This window comes from Xiphophorus maculatus, chromosome 16 (assembly GCF_002775205.1).
Source record: "Xiphophorus maculatus strain JP 163 A chromosome 16, X_maculatus-5.0-male, whole genome shotgun sequence".
Taxonomy (NCBI): Eukaryota; Metazoa; Chordata; class Actinopteri; order Cyprinodontiformes; family Poeciliidae; genus Xiphophorus; species Xiphophorus maculatus.
Genome location: NC_036458.1, coordinates 1,699,702 through 1,726,227, shown reverse-complemented (window position 1 = coordinate 1,726,227; position 26,526 = coordinate 1,699,702). Strand labels below are relative to the sequence as shown.

General features: G+C 40.6%; 1 protein-coding gene across 1 annotated transcript; it reads right to left on the bottom strand.

The window, feature by feature from the left end:
* Nucleotides 1–1,273: 1,273 nt before the first annotated feature.
* On the bottom strand, nt 1,274–25,603 carry LOC102224417 (myosin-11-like). The gene is given in 43 exon segments (XM_023349256.1): nt 1,274–1,735; nt 2,682–2,854; nt 2,949–3,057; nt 3,821–4,029; nt 4,102–4,225; nt 4,730–4,818; nt 4,918–5,046; nt 5,132–5,293; nt 6,097–6,309; nt 6,381–6,593; nt 7,322–7,570; nt 8,581–8,733; nt 8,806–8,910; nt 9,688–9,894; nt 9,975–10,119; nt 10,348–10,560; nt 10,652–10,823; nt 11,084–11,207; nt 11,284–11,421; nt 12,013–12,219; nt 13,115–13,246; nt 13,328–13,436; nt 13,513–13,673; nt 13,842–13,911; nt 14,340–14,461; nt 14,548–14,829; nt 14,831–14,941; nt 15,519–15,692; nt 15,826–15,999; nt 16,081–16,233; nt 16,874–16,992; nt 17,067–17,162; nt 18,516–18,659; nt 18,777–18,875; nt 18,966–19,029; nt 19,703–19,795; nt 19,886–19,912; nt 20,184–20,210; nt 20,801–20,900; nt 21,501–21,528; nt 22,576–22,732; nt 24,275–24,445; nt 25,390–25,603. Coding segments are annotated over 43 exon segments (6,117 nt in total). The 5' UTR covers nt 25,555–25,603; the 3' UTR covers nt 1,274–1,530.
* Nucleotides 25,604–26,526: the final 923 nt, after the last annotated feature.

The following is a 26,526-nucleotide window of genomic DNA, read 5'->3' as shown; positions in this document are numbered from 1 at the left end:
CATGCAAATATCTTAGTAAACTGAGTTTCTGCGAGATGTATGGGCTTGTTGTAAGTCAATAATTCATTAATATTGATGAAAAAAGTGCTAGTTTTTCCATAAATATGTACTACTACATATTATTTCATTTACAAAAACATTTTCCCACACAATAAGTGAAATAATCTTCCAATGAAACCAGAACTCCATAAATAATAATGAATTGACTTAAAACAAGCTCCTATTATTATAAGTTAGTTTTGTTTTATTTCCAGTGCAATAAGATATTTTCCCTAGAAACGAGGCCAAAATACTTGCCTAGATTTAGCATTTTTGCAGTGTAATTTATGGTTTGCACATTTTTGCGCCTTTATATTCAAACTCTGAGTCAACATTTAGTTTTGCTTTAAATTTCTCCAGATTGTTTTCATGAAGCTGGGGAAATCCTCATAGAACAAATATGAATTATTCACAGATGATGGCCACTTCTGGTTAGACCGGATTTTATCTAAATGTATAAATGCACACCACACTTTTCAGACTTTGTGTTGTTCTGTTGTATAATGTCCCAACAAAACCCACTGAGGCTTGTAGTTCATGTGGCAAAATGTTTTGAAGTGGAGCACAGAGTTGGAATAAAAAGGTTCTTGATTAATTCAGAGGATGAACCAAAGTTTAATATCGCAGGTTTTCCCGTTGAGTCTGAACCAGAACCTTTGATCCGTCCAGAAATCTGTTACTATTTTTACAACTTTAATTGAGTTTAACGGGAGAGAAGAAGAAATCTGCAGCTCCAGGATCTAAGCTTCACTGAAGAAAACGTGTTTTATTCTTCTGTATGTTTACTAACACAGGATGAATGTGATGTTTTGTTTTTTACCTTCACTGCTGCTTATGATGTTTCTGAGAAAGGCAATAAAACTCATGCCTGACAGAAACGTCTCATCTTTTTTATTTTAGTCTTGATTCACTTTAAAATCTTGCAAATGAACTAAAGTAGCAGATTTAGTAGAAAAAGTTGCCATTTTACATTAAATTGAGGAAATTTAGAATAAAACATGAAATTATTATTTTTTCCTCCCCCATAACTTTTTATAAAAATCAGCATCTCATGTACTCTGATTATTGTATGACCCAAAAAACTTAATCGACACCACTTATTAAAATTATAAGTTTGAGTTTTTTTCAAATGTTTATTAAGTATTAAATTCTGGTTAAGTTCTACCAATTGTACCCTCTGCTGGCAGAACAATTACATCCCCATTACTGCAAAAACACACTCAGCTCCACTATAACACTTTAAAATGTGTTTATTTCCAATAAATTTAGATAATTCATAATCAGAAAATATCTTTATTTGCTTTCTTTATCAACCTATAAATATATTATGGCATATTTCAAATGATCTTTTTCTCATTTTGCGTCACAAATTTTTTATTCCGGTTAGAATAATTTCTATTTTCTAAACTCCAACGCTGACATGAATCTACATTATCTTGAAATGAAAAGTGTATAAATATATTTTAATAATAAATGAGGCGTGGGGTCGTTTCACTCGTCAGGGCAGCAGGGGTACGCCTCATCGCGTTCATCCGGGGAGCATGTGGGAGGAGACGGAGAGGGACGTTCCTCTTCCTGCAGATCCAGAGAGTTTTCTTTGACCCGCCGGGTCGAACCGCCGCTCAGACCCGCTGCGCTCCTGATCCCGCCGCCGCTGATCCGAGAAGCGCTGAAGGCCGGATCCCCTCCGCCACGCCTGAGGGTCGGCCGCACAGCAGCAGGAAGAGAGAAGAAGATGAAGCACAGGAAGAGAAAGGTTAAAGCGCCCCGTAGAAACTGAAGCAGAGGGAAGGGGAGGAAGTTAATGCTCTTTTGTTTCCAGGTTTAAGAAGATTAGTAATGTCTGAAGGAAGCAGAGAAACAGGAGCAGCAAGACGTGAGAGGCAGAAAATGAAAATTTAATTCACAAATTATCTGAAATGATCAAAATCCAAACCCTTTAAGAGACAAAACAAAAACATTAATCTGTACAAATATTCATCTGAAAATGTACTGAAAATATTTCATTTGACCCGACTAAGTTTATGTTTAGTTTATTTTCTCTTGTTTGAGTTTTGTTTAATTTTTAGGAAATGTGTTAAAACTTTGAATTTAAAGAAACTTAAAAAACGAAATTCTCAATATTCTTGTATTTAAACAGAAATAACTGGTGATCCTAACTGACATGAAGAGTTATTATCAGGAGCCAGACCAGCCAAAAATATAGAATTATGTATTATCATGGACGGTTAGTGATGACAAAATTAAATATACCATAAAATATATATGTGTATAAATTAATTAAAACATCATTAAAATACATTATTCACAAAATAAATACATTAAATAATTAAATACATCAATAAATAAATAGATCATGGAATTATGACATATGTAAATAATTATGAAATAATTAAATCTACGTTTTTAAATAAAGAATTTAAATAATAAAATGTACTTTTAAAGATATCTTTTATATATAAAAATATTTATAGTTATTTCACTGTGTATTTATTCATTTTCATGGCTCCTATTATGAACTAATTGGAAGTGATTTTCAGGGGGCCACGGCCCTCTCTGGCCCCCACTTGGGGTCGCCTCTGGTTATCAGTCAACATGTCAGACTGTGTTAGTTGGCTGTGACCTTGTGGGTGACCTTGTACCTCAGTTTGCTCCTGAGCGCCGCCACCTCCCTGCTGAGGGCGTCGTTGGCCTCGCCTGCCTCGTCCAGCTCGCGCTGCAGCTTCCTGCGGGCGGCCGCCACGCGCTGCGCCTCCTCCTCCGCCTCCTCCAGCTGGAGCTTCAGCTGCTTCACCCGGACGCCGCTCTTCTCCATCTGTAAGCGGGACGGACCGGGGTCAAACCGAGGTTAAACCGGGGTCGGACTGGGACAGGCGTTTGGGTGGGGCTCTGAAGGTCGCCTTGGTTACCTGGTCCTTGTATTGCTGCGCCTGCTTCCTCTCGTCCTCGATCTGGACGCTCAGGTCCTTCAGCTTCTTCTCCTTCTGCCGCAGGTTCTTGGCGGCGGCCTGACGCTCCCTGGAAGTTTTCACAGCGCTACGAAGTTAGTTTCAGGTTGGATGTTGGCGTCACCTGGCTCATATTTTATAGTTTAACTACGACTCTCTGCTCCTGTATGGAGCTCAATCGGGGCCATGAAGTTTGTAAAAGAGTAAAAGTAAAGTAGAAACTGAAAAAAGACTCGATAATAATTGTTTTTTTTTCAATTATCTTTTTTAAGTTTTCATTTCTTTTTTGTATTTTATTTAGCACCAAAGAATTGGGGGTAAACAGTTGATAGTCTTTTATTCATTTGAAATAAAAAATAATTTTAAAACTAAATACAGAAAAAATATTTGAAAACTATATTTTAAAACTAAAAAATATTTTTAATCTAAAAAAATAATTTTAACTGAAAAATATTTAAAACTGAGACTTTTGTTTTTACAAAAAATGTAAATTGAAAAATAATTTTTACATTGAAAAACGATTGAAGGAGAAAAATATCAAATGTAAAAATTTTAAAACTGAAAAATAAAATAAATTGAAAAACATTTTTTTTTAAAAATTTTAAACCAGAAAAAAAAAATTAGAAACCCAAAAATAAAAATAAATGAGAAAAACAGTTTTAAAAATGAAAACAAAAATCTAAATTTGTATTTGTTTTTCGACAGTGTTTGGTTCAGATAGTTACTGAGTGAAACACTGAGTGAGAGAAGATCAACCACAAATATCCAGCCTGCAGCTAACTTTGCCTCCATCTTGTTCCTTCGTGTATGTGACCTTTTGACCCCAGCGCTACCTGCTCTCGGCCTCCAGCTGCTCCTCGGCCTCCCTCAGCTTGGCCTCCAGGGCGGCGCTAGCGGCCTTCAGCCTGGAGCGGCTCTGGCTCTCCGCCTCCTGCAGTTTGGCCTTCAGCTCCCGGTTCTGCCTCTCCAGCTGCTGCCGGCTTCCCTCTCTGCTCTGAGACGACGCCCTCTCCGCCGCCAGCTCCGCCCCCAGCTGCTCCACCTGGAAAAGCGAACCGGCGGGTCAGGCGGCGCCTGCGTCACCTGACAGTGGAGGGAGCGGCGGCGGTGCTACCAGCTGCTGGCTCTTCCTCAGACGCTCGGTCAGGTTCTCCATGTTGGCCTGCTCCTCCTCCAGCTCCTCCTCCAGCTGACACAGCTTCGTCTCCAGGCGGCGCTTTTCGTCCGACTGCATCGACCTGAGAGGGACAGGAAGTGACACGTACAGGTGGTGAGAATGACCAAGGGCGGTCCTGGCCTGGTTGGGGCCCTGGGCAAACAGGCTCCACCATGACATCATTTAGTTTATCACGAACCATCATGGTAATCTAAATTTATTTTAATTTTTATTTGAAGAAAATGTGGGAGAAACAATATGAATGAATATGGAGCAAAATTAGGGCCAGTTTGTTAAAAAAAAGCTCATAAAAATATTGAAACAGAAAAAAAACCTTGAATTTGAAAAGTAGTTTTGTATATTTTAGTATTCAGTTTTCATAATTGGCTTTCAGTTTAAAATTTTCTTTTCAGATTAAAGTCTTTTTTTCCCCATTTTAATCTTATTTTTCAGCTTCTGAAAATATTGAAGTTTCAAAAAGCCTTCTCTCTGAAAACTAGTTTTGATCTTTTTTTCAGAATTTATTCGTTTATTTTTCTAACAAAGTTTTTGGCTCCAATTGAGCTCCATAGGGGCATAAACTGACCTCCCAGAGGAGTTGCTGGCCAGCTCCTCGGACAGCTCGTCCCTCTCCGTCTCCACCTGCTTCCTGCCTCTCTCTGCCGCGGCCAGCAGCTGGACGGACCAGGAGAAAACGTCAGAAACTCGTCCACAGAAACCAGTTTAAACAGAAACCAGTTTAAACAGGAAGCTGCTTCTGGTGAATTTCTGGACCTCGTGCAGCTGGAGGATTTCCGCCTCTGCCATCTTGGCTCTGCGCTCTGACTCCCTGGCCGAGGACAGCGCCTCCTTCTGGGCGGCTCTGGAGTCGTCCAGCTCCCTCTGGAGGTCCTTCATCTGCCCCTGAGAGCAGAGCGGCCATCGTCATCATCACCAGATGAACGAGTGAATCTGTGTTCTGGTGGAGAAGCGAGCGGCGGCTGCAGACCTGGACTTTGCGGAGCTGCTTCTGCGCCTCGTCGCGCCCCCTGCTGGTGGCGTCCAGATGCTCCTCCATGTCCTTCAGCTCACCTTCAAGCTTCTTCCTGGCGCCGGACGCCTGACCTCGCTGCTTCCTCTCCTCCTCAAGCTCCGCCTCCAGCTCCCGCACCTGAACAGGTAAAATCACACCCAACCAAATTTATGTTCTTCTTTATCCCAACATTATATCCATCAGCCAGTTTGAACTGAAGATGAGGAAGAAATATTTTCCACAAAACAAAAGATCAGAAGAGAAAACTACAAATGTTCAGAAAAAAATAAAATAAAAGATAATACGTTTTTTATCGGGGAAACATGACATTAAACATAGCATTTAAAATGTTATATATACCTATATATAAATAAAAAGTAATGTAATAAAATAATAATAAATCACCTTCAAATAAAACGCCGATTATTTCAACAATCGATTAATCATAATTAATTTGATCAATCATCTAGAAAATATTAGTTATAACCTAAAATATAATTTATTTATTGTAACTAATATTTTCTAGCAAAAGAAAAATACTATCTACTAATCTGTAGTTATGTTTTTGATTAATAAATGCATAGCAAAAGGTGCTTAAATTGAGATTTTTTTAAAACAGAATTTAAAAAGATGAAAGTTAAAATGTCATGTGAAGAATCCTTGGTTGAACAAAATTAAAGACAAATAAGTTAAAGACAAATACTTTTTGTATTAAATACAAAAAGTATATATTTTTGCAGTTATGTCTTAATTACTGCCCTTTTCTCAGCAAATGGACATTTTTAAAATCTGTATATTCCAGTTTAATTGATAACTAAAATTAGTTTAGATTAATCACGATTAATTTGATTAATCGTCTATAAAATGTTGGCTCCAAGTTAAAATGCAGATGAATAAAATAAGAAGTTTAAGGGCCTTGAAGTCATGCTGGATGCTCCGACCTGACGGAGGAGCTGCTTCCTCTTCTCCTCGCCCATTTCGTCTCGGGCCTGCAGCTCGCGCTCATGCTGCGCCCGCAGCGCCTGGCTGTTGACCTCCAGACGCAGCTTGGCGTCCTCCGCCACCTGCAGCTCATCTTCCAGCTCCTCCATCTGCGTCCTCATCTCCTCCACGAAGGCCTCCAGCCCGCGCTTGGCCTTCTCCAGCTCGTGAACCTGGCGGAGGGTCAGAGGTCAGCTCCACCCGCTTCACCCGGGTCGACGTTTCTTGCGGGTTTCCGTCTTACGCTCTTCCCCGCGTCGTCCTTGGAGCTGATGAGGTCCTCCATGTCGGCCCGCAGGGCCTTGGCGGCCTTCTCGGCCTCCTCCAGGACGGCCTGCTTCTCCTCCAGCGCCCGGCTCAGGGCCAGCACCCGGGTCTCCTTCTCCCTCGCCTCCGCCTCCGCCCGGTCGCGCTCCTCCGCAAAGCGGGCCGACACCGACCGCTCCTCGGCCAGCATCTGCAGGACAGCAGAAACCCACGACAACAACAGTTTTCTGGTTTCACTGCAGGAGGTCGGGACGTTCAAGGAGAAAATCAAAATCACTTCATTTCAGGTCAATTCAAGGTCAGGAAGATCCTTAAAGGGCCGGCGGCGGCAGAATGCACTGATAAAAATAAAAACCTGATGCAGTGTTAGGACCACACTACGAGAAACACTTAAAAATAAAATCAAGAGGATAAAGTCATAATATGACGTAATGTTATAACTTTATTGTTGTACGAGTCAAAATAATATTAGAATAAAATTATAATATCACGAGAATAAAGTCATAATACTATGACTTTATTCTCGTGATATTATAACATTATTTTTGTAGCAGTTGAAATAAAAGAAGAATAAATTAATAATACATTACTCCTTGTAATTCTATATTATTTTGACTTTATGCTTGTACATTATTATCATACAAGTCAAAATAATGAGAATACAGTCGAGTTTTATGAGAATAAACACATAGAATAAAGTTTTATTATTACGTTATTCTTTCATTGCTTCTACTACTTTATTCTGGCATTATAAAGTTACAAATTTATTACTTTATTCCCATAGTAATATGACTTTTTCTTGCATGCATTCAGTTTTCTTTTTGTCTTGTTTCTTTTAAAATATCATGTAATGTCTATGGCCGAGGCTTCTGTAGCTGGACTAAAGGTCTGGTAGGATTGTAGAGTTTGACCCCTGACCTGATCAAACTTCTTCTGCTTCTTCTCCAGGTTGGAGACGAGCTGCCGCTGGGCGTCCAGGTCCATCAGGACGTCCTCCAGCTCCTGCTGCAGCCGGCCGCGGCTCTTCTCCAGCTTGTCGTAGGCCGCCGCCTTCTCCTCGTACTCGCCGTGGACGGCCTCCAGGTCGCGCTGCAGCCGCTTCTTCCCCTCCTCCAGCAGCTCCACCGTCGCCGACATCTCCTCCAGCTTCTTCCTGTGGTCAGAAAGCTGGAAAACAGTCAGGAGAGAGTTACGAAAAGCAGGTTGGGAATAAAAATATGCTTTTGTCGTAAAGGAGCACTGCATTTCAGAATGTGGCATAAATATTTAGCCATAAATATTTAGCCAGAAAACATCAGATCTTGTGCGAAAGCATAAAAATGTGAACTCTGTTTAATGTAGTTTCCTGGAATCCAGTGGATCTCAGACGTCCACTGTTGAAAAAAACATAAAAATTCAGTAATGAATTTTTTTTTCCATTTTTCTACCTTTAATGTGACACATAGATACAAAACTCAACTGAAAAACTAAAGAAAATACATAAAAAGATGAAAAAAACCTGGTTGCATACATTTTTATCTCCCATTAGACCAACAGTTTGTTAATCGTCTTTCACTGCAAAAACACAAAATCTCACCAAGTATTTTTGTCTCGATTCCAGAGAAAATATCTTAGTAAACTTGAAATAAGACAAAATTAACTTAAAGTAACTCTGTAAGTAACAAGAGCTTATTTTAAGTAAATAATTACTCAGTATTGATTTCCACCGGCCGATTATGTCACACATAACATTTTTTTCCCATCTTATAAGTGAAATAATTGGTACATTTTCAACTTGGCGCCAGGTTGTTCATTTGTGTGAATAGATATATAAATTGAGCATAATAGAATAAAAAGTTATTAAAGCAACAGACATAAATTGGGAATCATGTTAAGCAAGTTTTTAATATATTGGTGAATTATTTGTCGCAGACAGCAAGTCTGTTTTACCAAATTTACACACAAACATGATTACAGTTTTCTGAAATCTCCACTTTGGTCTGAGTTTTTATTAAAAGTCGCTTTTATTGATATTAAACAGAGTTTTGTGGGGATAAAAACCCAAAATGACTAAAAATGTTTCCCTTTTCCCAGATATCCAGATTCATAACAAACAAAACCTGATTGTTAGTGTCAGATATTTACCTTTCTACTGCTCTCCTTTCTTCTGGACAGGAATGTTAGTTTGTGTTACTGACCTGCATGTTGAGGCTGGACATCTGTCTTTCTACGGCGCGTTTGGCCTCCGTCTCCTCCTCCAGCTGCTCCATCAGGCCGTTCCTGTCCTCCTCCATCTGACGCAGCCGTCCAGACACATTCAGCTTCTGACGGGTTTCTTCAGACAGGAGCTCCTGGAGGGAAGGAAGGTGAGGAGTCAGTGGTTTAGGACCAGCCGTGTTTACATCGTCAGGTGAGTGTTTCACCTGGGCGTCCTGGAGCTGAGAGGACAGGCTGGAGACGTCTTTACTCAGCTTGATGTTCTTCCCCTCAGCTTCGTTCAGCAGGCCGGCCACACTTTCCAGCTCCATCTAACAGAGCAGAACTTTTTTTATAGCACAAAAAGCTCAAAGTAAAAATAATAATAAACCTTAAAGTATGCCCTGCTGTATAAACGAGAGCATCATGAGCGTGTAAATGTATTTTATATATTTGCAAATGAGCCAGGTTCATTCCTAGGACCCCTCATAATTAATATGTACATGATCCCACTGGCACAGGTTATAAGAAGTAGTCAGATTAGCTACCATAGCTACACAGATGATACACAGCTCTACATGTCGCTGTGCCATAACGTCCTCCAGCTGAACAGAAACTGACGTTTTTATCTTTGGACCTAAACAGGACCGATCTAGAGTCAACACACAGCTGAACTCTGACCTTAACATTCAGAGTCACATAAAGACAGTTACAAAGTCAATCTTCTATCACCTGAAGAACATTTCCAGGATTTAATGACTAATGTCCCAAAAGATCTAGAGAAACTCATCCTTGCATTTGTCTTTGGTGGCATTGATTACTGCAACAGGTCTGCCAAAGAAAATCAATCAGATCCAGAACGCTGCTGCTGGTGTTCTGACTAAAACCAGGAAGATAGAGAACAGCACCCAGTTCTACAGTCCTTCCACTAAGAGTAGACTTTAAAATATTGTTGTTAATTTATAAATCGCTGAGCAGTTTAGCACCACAGTACATTAACCACCTGTTGTTGCTGAAATGTGCTTCTCTACTAAGCTTAACCTGGAGATATTTCCATAGTTACATCAGACAGACAGAAGCATTTTGTAAATGCAGATGTTTTGACTCACATTCAGCTTCGATACTCGCTCCCCGAGCTCATTCCTCTGCCGCTCGCTTTCGTTGAACCGGGAGTTTAAATCGTTCAGTTGAGCCTCCACCTTCTTCTTCTTGTGCTCCACATCTTGCTTTGAGCTGGCGAGGGATCTCAACTCGGTGCTCAAGTCTGCCGACTCTTTCTCCAGGGCTTGTTTGGCTTTTTCCAGACTGGCCCTCACCTGGAAGGAAAGAGACGGAGCCAAATGAGTGAAACTTCATGGGATAAAAAGTTGAAGTTTATTTTGTGACGTGCTCCGACCCTTTTGGCTTGCTCCAGCTGCTCGGTCAGCTCCTCCACAGCCTGACTGTGTTTCTGACGAAGTTCCTGGACCTGGGCCTCGTGGCTCCGCCCCTCGTCTTCCATAGCTTTCTTCAGCGTTGCTACTTCCTGCTCTCGTTTTGCTCTAACAATATGAAACACAAAATGTCACCATGAGGAAGAAAACAGCAACAAGAATGGAAAAAATCGGCACACAAATTACCCTCTACGCAGATGATGCTACGGTTTACTTAAGTTATCTCAGAAAATTAGTTGTTACATTTTTATTGGATACAAACAAACTCAGTAAATAAAGACTCTGTTGGTGAGTGTAGCCTGTGGGTTATTATGGGATGTGTGGCTTTTCACAGACCGTAGCTCCTGTTGAGCAGCGGTGGTATCCAAGCTGTCCTCCAGCTCGGAGCGCAGTGCATTCAGCTCCTCTCCGAGGTCCCGTCGCGCGGCCTCCGCCTTCCCCCGCGCCGCCCTCTCCGCCTCCAGATCCTCCTGCAGCTCCGACAGCAACGCTTCCAACTCACGAACCTTCTTAACCAGCGTTGCGCGCTGGGTGCTCTCCTCCTCCAAACTGTGAACAGAGAAATGATTCATTAGTGTGGACCTACGGTGCAGTATGACCACTTCATACTGGTTGATACTGATACTGGTTTTGGGCTCACCGGGTCTGTGTAGCCTGGAGCTCCTCCTCTTTAGCCGCTAACTGAGCTCGTAGCTCGGCCAGCTGCGCCTGCAGGTCGGCGTATTGCTCCTGCAGGTCGGCCAGCTCTGCATCCACCTTCTTCTTTGCCTTCTCCACATCCTGACGAGCCTTCTCCTCCTTTTTCATACGAACTGGAGACAAAAAGCAGAAAGAATCACCACTGGGCATTTGTGTTTCTTCAGGCTAAATTATGTAAATAAAGATCAAACTGCTACATGGGAAAGTTTCAGGTTTCACCACCAAACGTTTTAGAAAACTACTGAAAATCAGGCTGCACATTTTGATGTGAGCGTTTAAGGATTCTTCCAACACTCTGAGGAGCTGCAAGCTGAAAATCATGACAAAAATAATGATAACGAATAATAATAATCAATAATCAGTGCTGCCTCACCTTCCAGGTCGGAGATCATGGACTCATGTTTGGCCTTGAGTTTGGTCAGATTCTTTGACTTCTCCTCCTCCTCTGCCAGGTTGGAGCTCATATCAGCCAAGCGCTCCTCCAGAAGCTTTCGCTCCTGAAAACGATGACAGGAAGTCAGAAGGAAAACATCCTGAAACTGCAGATTTCTTTAAAATGTGTCCTTCTGTTACCTTCTGCAGCTTGTTGTTCTGATCCTCCATTAGCATGATGTCCTCCTCCATCTTCTTCACTTTTCCCTCCGCCGCCGTTTTCTCCAGCTGGAGCTTCTGCTGAGCGTCTTCCTGCTCTGCGATGTGCGCCTCCATCAGCTGGAAGACACAAAATTACACCAGTTAGTCCAATAACACCAGATCGATCAGAAATCACAGTTTTAACCTCATAATACCATCAGCGTCTTTTTTAAAGTAGAAAAAAGGACACATATCTACTTTATTTTTGTCATTTTCAAACAGCTTAAGTGTAAAATACACATAAATATCAACATATGAATAAATTAACTGAACATTTAACTTCACTGTATTAAACAGAATTAAATGAAACTGAACTGATTTGAATGAAACGAACTGATAAATTGATTTGACCTGATCTGAACTGAGACAAAGGATTCAGTTTAATAGAACTGAACCCATTTAAACTAAACTAAGTTAAACTGAGATAAACTGAATAAAAACAACTGAACTGAACTGAACTCAACTGAACTGAACTACATTCAAAGGAAATGAACAGAGCTAAACTGAACTGACTACAAATGAATTGAGTTGAATCTATTTCGTATGATTCTTGCATTAAAACATTTGTTTCCATTGTTAATATTGTTCAATAACTGTCAGGAGTCGCCATAGCAACCAGTTTGAAACCTTTTTTCATTGTTTTCCTGAGCTGAATAAAGTTAGGAGAACCTGCAGCTGCTGCTCCATGTCCTTCTTCTCCTGCTGCAGGGCGACGCTGCGTTCCTCCTCCTCCTCCAGACGCGCCTCCATCTCGTGCAGCACCTCCTCCAGCTCCTGCTTCTTGGCCTCCAGACGTCCGCGCATCTCCTCCGCCTCGGCGTACAGCTCCGTCTCGGCCTGCAGCTTCAGCTCCAGCTGGGCTCGCTCCTCAGCCAGCTGCAACCACAAGCCTCCATCTTTAACCACGTCACTGCTTCCAGGGCTGCAACTAACCATTATCTTAGTAATCGGTTATTTTGACGATTAGTTGAGTAATCAGAGAAAAATGACCATGTTCTTCAGAGTTTTCATTTAATCAAAACTAACTTGCAAGTAACTTTTCTGCAAGATACAGAACTTTTTTAAGTCGATGATTCTTGGACATGGATTTTAAAAAGACTAAGGTAGGCCTGTGGCAACAATTATTTTAGAAATCGCTTATTTTGACGATTAATCGCTTATTCTGATGATTAATCGATTACCCTGACGTCTAATCGAACAAAAAAATTGGCACATTCTACAAACTTTTCATTCACCACTTGAGCCTTTTTGTACAATATTAGAAATCCATTAAAAGGTGCAAATAATTAAATTCCTTTTTAAAAAACAAAAATAAACATTTTATTGCGTAAAATGCAACAACAGCATCCTTTAATGAACACTTGATCATTTGTAGCAAAGGATACATCTGAAGCTAAAAACATATCGTCTGCTAATCTGTTAATTGTTTTTTGGATTAATAACTGGATGCAAAAGGTGTTTTTTTGTAGAATTTGAACCAGGTGAAGCTAAAATTAGCAACAGAGATCTGGGTAGACAGATTTACAGACAACAAAGAATTTCATCTTAAATGCAAAATGTTTATATTTTTGTACTGTATTGGTTTGATTACTGCTCTGAGTGTGTTGTTTATTCAGGAAATGATCATTTCTATAGTCTGTATACTCTAATTAATGATTAATTGATTACTACATTACGCGATGATTATGTTAATAATCAATTAATCCCAATTATTTGTTTCTTTCCTAATTGCTTCTCCAGATAAAATGGGTAAATGCTGCGTCTGACTCACCTGAATGTGTTTCTGGGAGATTTCCTTCAGCTCAGCTTCAGTCTTAGCTGCCACTTCGCGTACCGCCTTTAGCTCCTCCTCCTTTTGGCCCATTTCCTCTTCCTGTCTGGTCACCTGCAGCAATGGCTTCACCTGGTTCACACATTGATCTGATTAAGGTCAAAGGTCAGGATGCATGTAGGATTTCGATCAAGCCCAACATCCAGTTCGGACCTTGGTGAACAGCCTCCACCACTGCCAGTTCTTCAGTTTGAGGTAGCAAGCGCAGTTCCTCTGGATGACCTTCATGGCCGTCAGCTGCTGCTGACGTTTACTAAACGCTCTGAAAACAACAAATCATCACCCACTGGTTCATAAACGACTTCAGGCCCAGATTCCCTGAAATGAAATTCCCTCACTTTCGCCCCAGAAAGCCTCGTGCTTGCGCCTGGAAGGCGATGATGACGACGGTCAGCTTGAGGTCTCGCTCTTCCTCCAGCTGAGCCAGAACTCCCGTCCTGAAGAACATTTTACTCTGACCGATGCGGTACAGGTTCGGGTCCAGATCCAGGTGCTTCACCTGAGGAACGGAGGGTGAAATAAAAGATCAGATTTTAATTTAACTTCAATTTTCAAAAATCAAAAACCTGATTAATCGATAAAATTGATTGTTGCTCATATCTAGAGGATAGCTAAGATCTTGTTCTTTACACTCGTTTCAATAACAGATTTCAAAATAAAAGCTCACCATCAGACAGCAGGCCTGCTTTCCATCCATGAAGCCCTTCGGGATGGCGTTGGCAGCCAGAATCTCATACCTGCACACAGGTGAGGACATTTACTACCACAAACTGCCTGGCCAAAAACAACAGTCACCACCTGAATTTAACCCTGCAAATAGGACTGAGGTTCTTAAACCTCAGCTGACGCCATGAGGAGCTTCTCATTTCTGAAATGAGGAAAGACAAATCCTGTAGTCGTGGAGAAGATTTTGGTTGTTTAATAAAGATCAGCTCATCGGCATCAAGCAGAGAAAACATTTTAATCGTTTTGTTTATTTAGCAATTTTAAAATGTTTTCAGTTCCAGCGTTAATTTCTTTTTTATCTTTGAGTGGATATACTTGCATTAATAAGCCATTATTATATTAGTTGAAAATGTTCTTAAAATAACAATATTATCATTTATTGCAATAATTACTGGAATAATGTATCAGCTCAAATGTTCTACTAGAAATGCTCCCTCACCTCTGTCTGAACTCCTGGAAAACGATGCGGTTTGGAAATCCCTGCCTGCAGATCCGAATGCCCTCCAGCACGCCGTTACACCTGAGCTGCTCCAGAACCAGTTGGGCGTCCATCTTCCCGGCCTGCAGAGCCACAGCAGCAGCCAGTGAGATCACAGAAGGGCCGCGCCGGCCGTTTGCAGCCAGCGGCAGAGAAAAGCGGCGCTCACCCTCTTCTCGTGGTTGGGAATGATGCAGCGGACGAAGTTGGGCTGCGTGTTGTGCAGCGTGGTCATCAGCTTCCCCAGAGACTCCTTGTACAGCTGACCCACCGTGCGAAACATCCCCTTCTTGGACTTGGTGGAGCTGGGAACAGAACTCTCTGACATCTTGGTGATGGTGTCCAGGCCCACCACACGGTCCACTGCAGGGTGATGATGCAGAACGGTGTTACCGTGGCAACAGAGAGCATCTAGAGGTGTCTGAATGTGTGCGATTGGAGGACTGACCGTCTTTCCAGAGGTCCTGGATGAAGGCGCTGGAGGAGTTGTTGAGCAGAGCCGTCACGTTGTCATTCAGAGGATCCATGTTCTTGGTCAGCCAGTTGGCTGCGTTGTAATCCACCTGGAGGGAGAAAGAAAACAGAAAACCTCCCAGAAAGTTGTTCTCAAAAGTGGTTTTGAGCTCTTGTTTATTAATAATTTGTGGTGTGCAGGTATAATTCCTTGTGATCTTTCAAAGTTGTCTTTATGAATAGTTGACCAAACCTTCTGAGAGTTTTCCTTAAACTTCTGCTGCTTTCTCACCAATGTCAGTATGACAGAGTGTTAGTGCCAGGCTAGGAAAAGAAATGTTTTCATTTTGAAAATAAAGTTGTAATTATTCAAAAATAAAGAGATAATATTACTAGAATTAAGTCGTAACTATGAGAATAAAATATTGCTGAAATCAATGAAATATCAGCAGATCCCCAAAGATTTTTGTGCTAAAAGGGTCAGAAACTTTGAGTTTATGTGATTCTAACTCCCACCTGCAGGTGGCAGTATTTCCTACTTCCACTCAGAGGTTGCATAAATAGAATACTTTCCATCTTTGACCGACTTTTTTAAATGGTGACAGAAGAATCTGAAGGTTATCCGTCATTTTGACACTTTAAATTATAGAGTAACTAAATCTAAAGAAAACTTCCAGTTTTAGTTACCTTTCCAGCGTAGTGAAGCACCGAGAACATCAGCTTATCCTTGTGTTGTTTGGGTTTGGAGAACTTCACGTGACCAGTGTGGGTGTTCAGCAGTTTGTCCACGAACGACTGATCGGTGGCTTTCGGGAACCAGCACTCCTCATCCAGCAGCGCCAGGATGCCAGGGGGATTGTTCTGGAAAATCACAAGGAAGGTGAAAACCTGCAGAATACCGCGGGGGTCTTTTGGCCCCAGAGGTCATTTTAACCGCAGGGGTCATTTTGACCCCAGGAGTCATTTTGACCGCCATGCTTGCAGGAGCGCTCACCGGCCTCTCGATGAGCTCGATGCAGGGCTGCAGGTCCAGGCCGAAGTCGATGAAGTTCCACTCGATGCCCTCCCTCTTGTACTCCTCCTGCTCCAGGATGAACATGGTGTGGTTGAAGAGCTGCTGCAGACGCTCGTTGGTGTAGTTGATGCAGAGTTGCTCGAACGAGTTGTCCTACAGGAGGAAAGACTTTGCAGGTCAGAAAACAGACGGAAACTCAGTGAAACCAACCGACCAAAGGAAGGGAGGATCCACCTCGAAGATCTCAAAGCCAGCGATGTCCAGGATTCCCAGGAAGGAGGACGACTGTCTCTTGCTCTTGTCCAGCGTCTTGTTGACTCTGGCGAGGATCCAGCGGAACAAGCGGTCGTACATGGCCTTGGCCAGTGCCTCCACTGCAAAATCAACCTGAAGATGGTGCATAATTTTAAGAAAATTTAGAAGAAATGACCTATTGTTCTACCTTGAACAGGTTAGGGTAGGTAAATGTTCTAAATAAAACATGTTGAATAAATTTCTTTCAGAAAATAAATCTTAGAAAATGAGATTTTAATCTAGTCAGTTCTGCCTATTTTGAGCTGTTTTACAGCGTCTTGTCACTTTAAATTTGAATAAGATGCTGCTGGCCACGCCTCTTACCTCAACTCAACGCTTTCACTCACATGTGAAAAAGGCTGTGAACAGATGCGCAATTATACAACTGTGCATCTTTGAAAAGCAGAAATGGAACCTCCTGCACAAGCAACAAGAATGCAGCAAGTGGTCTCAGGATGGTAAGTCAACAATAAAACACTTGCCTTTTCCAGCAGCCATTGTACAGCGCATACAGCAGTAAAAAAAAGCTGGCCAAATATGCTGGAACTCAGCCTGGGTTGCTAGGTAACGCCACAGTGTGACTTAACAATCGGAAGGTTTTTGAAACGGCTCATTTTCCAGACACCAAAAAACATGAACACATTGCCAAAAACTCTGTTTTCAGAAGCAGTTGAGACCCGAACAGAAGTATAACAACTTGGTTCCCTTTAAGCGATGGGTGAACAGTGAGTACCTGCTGCTTGGTCTGGGCCTTCTGCACCACCTCCCGCCCCACCTTGATTCTGGGCGTCAGGATGGCGCGGGTGAAGTCGGTCACGTTGATGCCCTGCAGGTGGCACACCTTCTGAGCCGCTGAAACGGGAGAAAGGGTCAGAGAAGCTGCGGCGCTTCCTCGCGGAGCCGTGACGCAGTGTTACCATGGTTACCGGTGTTGTCGGGCATGGTGGCCTGCTCGCTGTTCCTCTCCTTCTCAAACTTGATGTTTCCCAGCTGGAGGACGGTGGAGACCACCTTCAGCATCCCTGTGAAACAAGATGGCCAACAATTTACAGCTTACAACATCCATCCATCCATCCATCCATCATCATCCATCCATCCATCCATCCATCATCATCCATCCATCCATCCATCCATCATCATCCATCCATCCAATCACTAATCAATCCATCCATCCAACCACTAATCCATCCATCCATCCATCCATCATCATCCATCCATCATCAACCATCCATCCATCCATCCATCCATCCATCATCATCCATCCATCCAACCACTAATCAATCCATCCATCCAACCACTAATCCATCCATCCATCCATCATCATCCATCCATCATCATCCATCCATCCATTCATACATCCAACCACTAATCAATCCATCCATCATCATCCATCCATCCATCCAACCACTAATCAATCAATCCATCCATCATCCATCCATCCATCCATCATCCATCCATCCATCCATCATCATCCATCCATCCATCCATCCATCCATCCATCCATCATCATCCATCCATCCATCCATACATCCAACCACTAATCAATCCATCCATCATCATCCATCCATCCATCCAACCACTAATCAATCAATCCATCCATCCATCCATCCATTCATCCATCCATCCATCCATCCATCCATCATCCATCCATCCATCATCATCCATCCATCCATCCATACATCCAACCACTAATCAATCCATCCATCATCATCCATCCATCCAACCACTAATCAATCAATCCATCCATCCATCCATCCATTCATCCATCCATCCATCCATCCATCATCATCCATCCATCCATCCATCCATCATCCATCCATCCATCCATCCATCCATACATCCAACCACTAATCAATCCATCCATCATCATCCATCCATCCATCCAACCACTAATCAATCAATCCATCCATCATCCATCCATCCATCCATCATCCATCCATCCATCCATCCATCATCATCCATCCATCCATCCATCCATCATCATCCATCCATCCATCCATACATCCAACCACTAATCAATCCATCCATCATCATCCATCCATCCATCCATCCATCCATCCATCCAACCACTAATCAATCCATCCATCATCATCCATCCATCCATCCAACCACTAATCAATCAATCCATCCATCCATCCATCCATCCATCCATCCATCCATCATCATCCATCCATCCATCCATCCATCCATCATCCATCCATCCATCCATCCATCCGTCCATCCATCCATCCATCCAACCACTAATCAATCAATCCATCCATCCATCATCATCCATCCATCCATCCAACCACTAATCAATCAATCAATCAATCCATCCATCCATCCATCCATCCATCCATCCATCCATCCATCCATCCATCAACATCTGTTAGTACCTAATCTCTCCTCCTCTGTGAAGCCCATAATCGCCATTGCTTCCAGAGTTTCGTCAAAAAGCTCGTCATCCTGCTGACCGGGAACCTCCACGTGGCCTGCTACCAGGAAACGGTAGCTGTTGAAGCCCTCCAGCAGCAGCTCCTCTGCAGCAACACAAACTCACACAGTTATCATCCAGACAAACACTGTGGCACTGATCTTAAGAACAGTAGAAAGTTTCCTTCAAGTCCCAAAGGTTGCTATTTTCTCTAAACTCTCACCCCTCATCTTGTCTTTCGCTCCGGCCACCATGTAGTAGAAGATGTGGAAGGCTCTCTCTGTGTTGGCCTGACGAATGCAGCGCGACTTCTCCAGCAGGTCTGTTCAGATCGGCTGGAGTTAAGCAGGAAACCTTTACAGAGGCTGATTTAGGAAAAGGAAGGCGGAAAAACTTTGCTGGATAAGGATACAGGTGTCAATGTTCGCCCCAACGAGGAAGCCGGTCACGTCAAAGTTTAGTTTGATGAATTTCCCCTGTGGAAGGACAGCAGCCATGTGACTCTTCACTCTGGTTCCTTGAATTTCTCTCAAGTTGAAGCAAAAACAGAGTCCATCTCTGGGAGTGCTGGGGTTTATTTATCAGGACAACAAGTGGAATTTAGTTTTGGTTTTTCACCTGAGTGAAGTTGGTCACCTTATTCATATCTGAATATATTGGTGCCAAATGTTTGTGGTGCTTTGTGTAGCTATCATTTTAAAGCTCTTTCTAAAACTGGCGGACCACCAGGGGGCGCCTAGTGGTGCTGTTTACCTCAGCGTTTGAGACAGTGAGAGCTGGTTTTGGTTTTTTAAGACTTAGCTTGCTTATAATGCTCTGCACAGATCAACAGTTATTTTTATTTAATTCAAAATTATTCAATCGGTGAATAAATAACTACAATCTATAGAAATGTTTGGATAGTTTTACATTAAATGGTGCAGAAGAGGATTTTTGTTTCTGTCAAAGCAACTCAAGTCTGTTTTTCTTTTATTACGCTCCTAAATCACAAATAGATCTAAAATGTTATTAATGCACACAACAGTAAAGAACAATTAGTTTTTTGATTTCCATGTGTTTTTTAAAGCTAGGTGGACTGTGAGTGTTTGTTAAATGGGTAAAAATTAACGAAATAATAAAAACTAAGATTGAATGTTGAGCAAAACGTACAAATCGGGAGGAGTTGTCATTCTTGATGGTCTTGGCGTTTCCAAAAGCCTCCAGGATGGGATTAGCCTGCAGCAGCTGCTTCTCTAGCTCCCCCTGCAGGCCAGAAACAGGTAGGACATTATTTAACGAACTACTGTTCCTTAAACGAACCGCAGAAATGAATGAAACTGGATTTTTACTCACATAAGCAAGAGATCCTGACTGCTGCTGCTGGAAGAATCATAAAAACAAGTCATTAAAAATGAAGGACTATTTTTTTAAGCTTATGAAGCAGACGAGCAGAAAAGGCCGGGGATCAAGCAGCAATCAGTTTTCAATCAGAAAACCTGTGAGTGTAACTTTCAATTATCATTATGGAGGATTTATGAGCTAATATGAACTCTAACTCGTTTGTTTTTGTCATAATTTCTCATTCAGAAAGATGCAGAAGGAAACCAAAAGCCCCAGCAGGAGGAAGAAAACAGCATCAGTCTGTTCTCACCTTGGCCACAGCTGCAGCAACTGATTCCTGTCACATACAGTAAAATATATGCTTTACTACGGATTCATGTTTTCACAGAACAAAGGAGAAAATCTGAAGGTGGATTTCAGTCAGAAAACGTTGGGACATGAAACGCATCGTGGTAGAGTGAGAATTTAACGAAGAGCAATTTATAGATGACAGTGAATCTAACACGCCTGTTTTTGGACCCGTATGCTAAACATGCTGGGAAAAACAGGCCAGCTCCAAGCCAGGATCTATGGAGCTAAATTAGGGCCACAAGGTTTGAGCAAATAAAATTTAAAACTAAAAAATAATTTCAGAACTGGAAAAAAGCCTCCCATTTTATTCAAACCACTTTAAAACAAAAAATATGAAATTGAGAAATAATTTTAAAACTGAAAAAATTGGAACTGAAAAATTAAAAATTTAAAAAAACATTTTAACTGAGAAAAAATTATTAAACTGAAGAAAAACTGAAAATAAATGAACAGGAAATCTAAAACCAAAAAACAATTTTACAAATAAAACAAAATAAAACTCAAAGAATCTGCAGGAATCTGTGCTTTTTAAAATGAATTTTCTCTCTGAGCGTTTCTTCTGTAATTTCTACTCACAGGGTTGACGTCTTTCTTGCCTTTATGTGACGAGGCGACGACAGCCAGGTACTGAATCACCTTCTTGGTGTTTTCTGTTTTGCCGGCTCCGGACTCGCCACTATTTGGAAAAATATTTCACTTTTTAAGAAGCAGCACAACTCCGATTATTTGTTCATCCTCATTTCTTTTTTGCAAAAAAAACCCTTTCTTTTCCAAGTTCGCACATGTTTGTTTCTCTTTTCTGAACACATTTTGTTGGATGATAAATTCTGGCAGAAGTTAGTGCGATAAACGATAATGTTGTTTTTAAACCATTATAAAGTTATGTAATGATAACGACATAAAACATTCTCTAAGATCAATAAACTTTAAATTCTAGTCGACATATTTAACACTGGAACTGGACGACATTTTAAATATCAAAAATAAATAAACAAAACAACAGAAACAACAAATAAAATGAATTATGAAGTCTCTGGGAACAAAATTGTCCTTCAAAAAAGGTCTAGTTGAAACAAAACACCAGACTGAAGACTTTTACCATCCAGTTTTTGGTAGAAAGAGAGAAACGATAAATCATGCGACTGATTGATTTATTGCTTATTAGGACAGCCCTATATATAGTTTCATGACTCGCAGGATTAAAAAACATTTAAATTAAAGGGTACGCTCTTCCTTTCCTCCTGAAAGTGACGGTTTGTGGCGTGTTTTGACTCACGTGCAGAGAATCGACTGATCCTCACGATCTGTGGAGAGACAGAGAGGGAATCAGTGAAGTTTAGCTAAAATCTGAGGCGGACCTCTTTTAGTTCTGATCTAAATTTAGCAGGTGGTTCTGTCGCTGCGATCTGGGCCGACTGCTCCATGTATGGCCGTTCTGGGGCTGAATGGAAAGTTGGGAGGTAGTTTGAGGTCGGCACGCTCCGAGGCTTCAGTCTCCTCGCTCATCTGGACGCTCAGCTCGTCTGCTAGAAGATGTTCTGTCACGAATAACTCCAGTGTTCATAAACAAACTCAAACACTGAAGATCAGGATTTTACATATTCACAGGTGTATGGAGGCCCCTACAGGCAAAATGATCAAAAACCTTACCAAGTGTTTCTGTGCAGTTTCTAGTGCATAGAAAACATAGAAGCTTGTTTAGAATCAATAATTCCTTAATATTGATGAAAAAGTACTAGATCCATTTATAATATCAAAAAAACTAAATGTCTTGTTATAAGTAAAATAATTATTGCCTTAAAGCAAGGTCCTATATCTTGCTGAAAAGTGACTTTTAGTTAGTTTTGTCTTTTATCAAGTTCATTAAGATATTTGCACTAGAAACTGGTCAAAAAAATACTTTGTAAAACTTTGTGTTTTAGCTTCAACTACATTGCATTTTTACTTTTCTTGTTAAACTCTGAAATTTAACCTTTTTATACCGATGCCAGTTTACCAACTTCACGTCAAAACTTGGTCTTTTCTGGTGGCTTTTACAAAAAATGTAATTTTTTTATTAAAAAGCAAAACACACTGTGAGAATGACTCCTGCAGCAACATGTCCTGAAATGCCACGCAGCAATGAAGAAGCCATCACTCCAACAGAGACATAAACATCAAGTTTTGAGTTCTGGTGAAACTAAAATTCAAGTGCTTGGTCAAAAGAATGGGTCAAAATTGGTAAGCATTGGTAAGAATATTGTATATAAATATAAATACTTTCAAGAAAATATTATGGAACAGAAACTTTCCAATAATTAGGACAAAAGGAGATTTTTTAAAACAGAAATGTTTCTGGAGTCAGGGCTTACCCTGCAGCATGTTCCTGTAGGCGTTGTCCGTGATGGAGTAGATGTGCGGCGGCACCTCGTGGCGTTTCTTGCCCTTGTACATCTCGATGATCTTTTCTGAGTATATTGGCAGCATTTTGTAGGGATTCACCACCACACAGAACAGACCTGAGTACGTCTGGGGAGGAAAGTAGCCACAGTTACTTTACAACAAGGATAAAGTCACTTTTTTACCTGCATTATATTAAAATATTCTCCTGCTTGTCTAAATATGACCTGGAAAGTATTTTAATCACTGACACAGGATGGATAAACACAGGATTATCACTCCTGTTTCTGTTCACCTTCTTAGTTCTCCAACAAGGACCTACAGATGTCTGACTGTATTTTTTACAGGATTTTTATAAACTGAAAAGAAAAAACAAAGCATTAGCTGTTGAATCTGCCAGAAAATCCTCAGTCCAGAAAGAAAACATAGCAGCCAATCCTTGAGACTTAAATCTGGATTAAAACTGAACTGAACTTCGCTGCTTTTTATGGCTATAACGTTTCTAGTGACTTTAACATTTATAGTTTTAATAAAGTTTTGGTCTGTTCCACTCTGGAAGTAAAAGATTAACCCAAAAACTGTGAATGTTAAAGTGAGAACTGATGTTACTTTAGCATTGCTAACCTTTTAATTTATTCATTTGATAGGAAAAGACAAGTATAAACAATAAACATGTTTTTATAGCAGTGACTAATTTGCAATGCCTAGAAGAGCTTTTAAGTAAACAATCGCTAACTTCACCTTTAGCATGCTAACAAAGCTGTAATGACGTCATTTTCAAGATGGAAATATTACCAAAAAAAAACAGCGGATGTTGCATTTAAGAGAAAACAGATTCTGCACCAACCCAAACCTAGTGATCCAATATGGCTGCCATTAAATTTAATTCTGTTATTTATGCAGTGTTTATTCACAACAAATGTCGACTTGAGGCACTAGCATCGCATTCAGCTCAGTTTGTTATTAAAATGAGGTTTTTCAGTCTAATGAAACCCAGCAGACTGCATGCTGCTGGACATAGCAACAGGAAACAGTCACTTGCGTTGATGTTGACTTTACAGCAATCCCTTATACCAAGCATGCATGTGGGGACAGTAGAGGAAAAACTCCCCTTTAACAGGAAGAAACTTCCAGCAGAACCAGAACCAGAATCTGAACCCTGCACAGTACAAGCGGCCATCTTCCATGACCGACTGAGGTTTTAGCAGAAACACAAAAATGGGTAGACTAATCAAAATTTGTACTTAAATATACTGTCAATAAAATAGAAGTGGAAAGTTGTCATCCAAAACGTTGATCAAGAATAAGTAAATAAATTCTTCAAAAAAGCTGTGGTGTTTGAATCCAAACAATGTAGAGAAGTACTTTGCAATCGGCTGGTAATGCTAGTAGTAGCTAGCCTGGTCACAACATTTAGCAATTTAAACATCTGAGATCCAGTTTTCTGAGGAAAATGGTATGCAGGCTAACATTAGCATGCTAACGTGAAAACTAGCCGTAGGACGTTAACTGCTCAACCGTTAAGCCAAATTAGCGTTAGCATGCTATTAGTACAGATTTGAAAAAGAAAATGTAGATCAATATTTTACAGTATCACCTGATACAGTGTGTAGGAACTATAGGTTGAATATGAAACACCGAAACAAGCTATAAGATGGCGGCGTTTCTCACGTAGATCAGGCTGGAGAAGTATCTCTCTCTCAGGTTGTGCAGGACCGACGCTTCGTTGAGGAACGTGAGCGCAGCCATGTCCTCCACCTTGCTGAACTTGGGCGGGTTCATCTTCTGGATGTCATCTTTGTTCACTGTCACCTTCTGTCCGTTGGAGAGCTCCACCAGAACCTGGAGGACCCGGAGAAAACAGACCAAACTCACAGACAGACACTCTGTTCACGTCTCTGGTCCACGAGAAACAAGATAAAACTTTATCCTGGTTTCATCAGCAGGTGGCAGAGTTTAATCAAACAGTAGAAAAAATATTACAAAGTGTTGCTGGTCTAGTTTCAGTGCCGATATCCTAGTACTGTTCAAATAAGACAAAGCTAACTTACTAATAACTTTTCAGCAACATATTTGTGCTCAGTTTAAGTAAATAAATCCTTTATATTGATGAAAAAGTACCAATATTGGCATATTGTTTCACTTATAACATGGAAAAAATGTTTTTGTTATAAGTGAAATAATCTGCCAATAGAACTAGTTCTTTCTAATCAATATTAAGGAATAATTTTTATTAAATAATCTCCTATATTGTGATGAAAAGCTACTTGCAAGCTAGTTTTGTCTTATTTAAAGTGAACTAAGGCATTTTAACTGAAACGTGTGTTTATGCAGTGCTGCATGTGCATCACAATTTATCTGGTAAATTTTATACGTAAATCTAAACAATTGAGAAAGAATCAAGAACAGAAGATAATCTATCAATAATTCAGATGGGCTTAGAAAAGGAGGATTGATTTTATTATTTTACTCTAGATTCAACCAACTGAATGTTTGGCAAATGTTAATCTAAAAACATGGTTGGTTTTATTTAATGAAACCACCTTAATTATAACAAAAAGAGGTTTTTCCATGCAGAATATCTCCCAAAACCTTTACATTTATAATTGATCAATTCTGGTCAGACTATTAGAATAGCAAGGCAGCTTTACTAGTTTATGTTTTCTGCATAATCATCACGGTTCTTCAGAACCTGGTCAAGAGTAAGGATGTAGACAAACTAAAAAGACAGGGAGTGATCCCTGAGGAATGCCTAGGAGGTCAATAATAGTGTAAATAATCTGCACCTGTTCTCCCTTCTCCTCCTTGATGCTTGCAGGTTCGAATCCCTCCCTCTCTGATGGGACCCACACCATCTTCTTGGCCGCCCAGTCGGCCTGGGCCACGCCGCTGTTACGGAAGTCGTTTTCCAGGAAGAGGAACTTGCTGTCGTCCGTAGAGAGGTCGGCCATGTTGGCAGGGTTGGTGGAGGCGGCGGCCTTTACTGGAGATTCAGAGGTGGAGGAGCTGATGTTGGGGTTGGCGTCGGTTTCTAGAGCAGTGGTTGGGGTTGATGTTTCCTCTAACTGCTTGACCTTTGACTTGCTGATGTCACAGGAGTAAAACATCAACACATTTAGTAAATTTGAGAACTTAGGCAGACAGTAAAAAAATTCCTTAATATTTATTAAAAACTACTACAGTAGTTCCTCTGGCAGATTACTTCACTTATAACATGAGAAAAATGTTTTGTTATAAGTGAAATAATCTGCCAATGGAACTAGCACTTTTTCATCAATATTAAGAAATTATTAACTTAAAACAAGCTTCTATATCTTGCTAAAAATGATTTGAAAGTTAATTTGTCTTATTTCAAGTGTATTAAAATAGACAAAAAATACTTGGCAAAATTGTGTGTTTTTGCAGTGCAAAGCTTGAAAAATCAGAATTAATCCATATAATGTGTTTAATGTGCTGCTGAAGTTAATTCACTTTTCAATAATATTCAAATTTACTGAATAAGAAAATACTGTAGGGATTAATTTGAGAACAGAAAATTCAAGAATGTTCTTATGAGTAAAATTAATATTTTTATCCACCAGCTTTATAGACTATTATACCATAATACATCTTTATAGGCCAGTCACGATAACAGACTTTATTGCGATAAACAATAATATTGTTGTTTTGAGACAATTTCCACATAATATAATGGTAATGGCATAATAATGCAGGAACTGTTTCTCAAAGATCAATAAACTTAAAATTCTAATAAACATTCAACACTGAAACTGGACGACATTTTAAATATCCAAAATAAAAAACAAAACAACAGAAACAACAAATAAAATGAATTATAAAGTCTCTGTAAACAAAACTGTCCTTCAAAAACAAGCAGACTGGAGACTTTTATCATCCAGTTTTTGGTAGAAATATAAAAACAA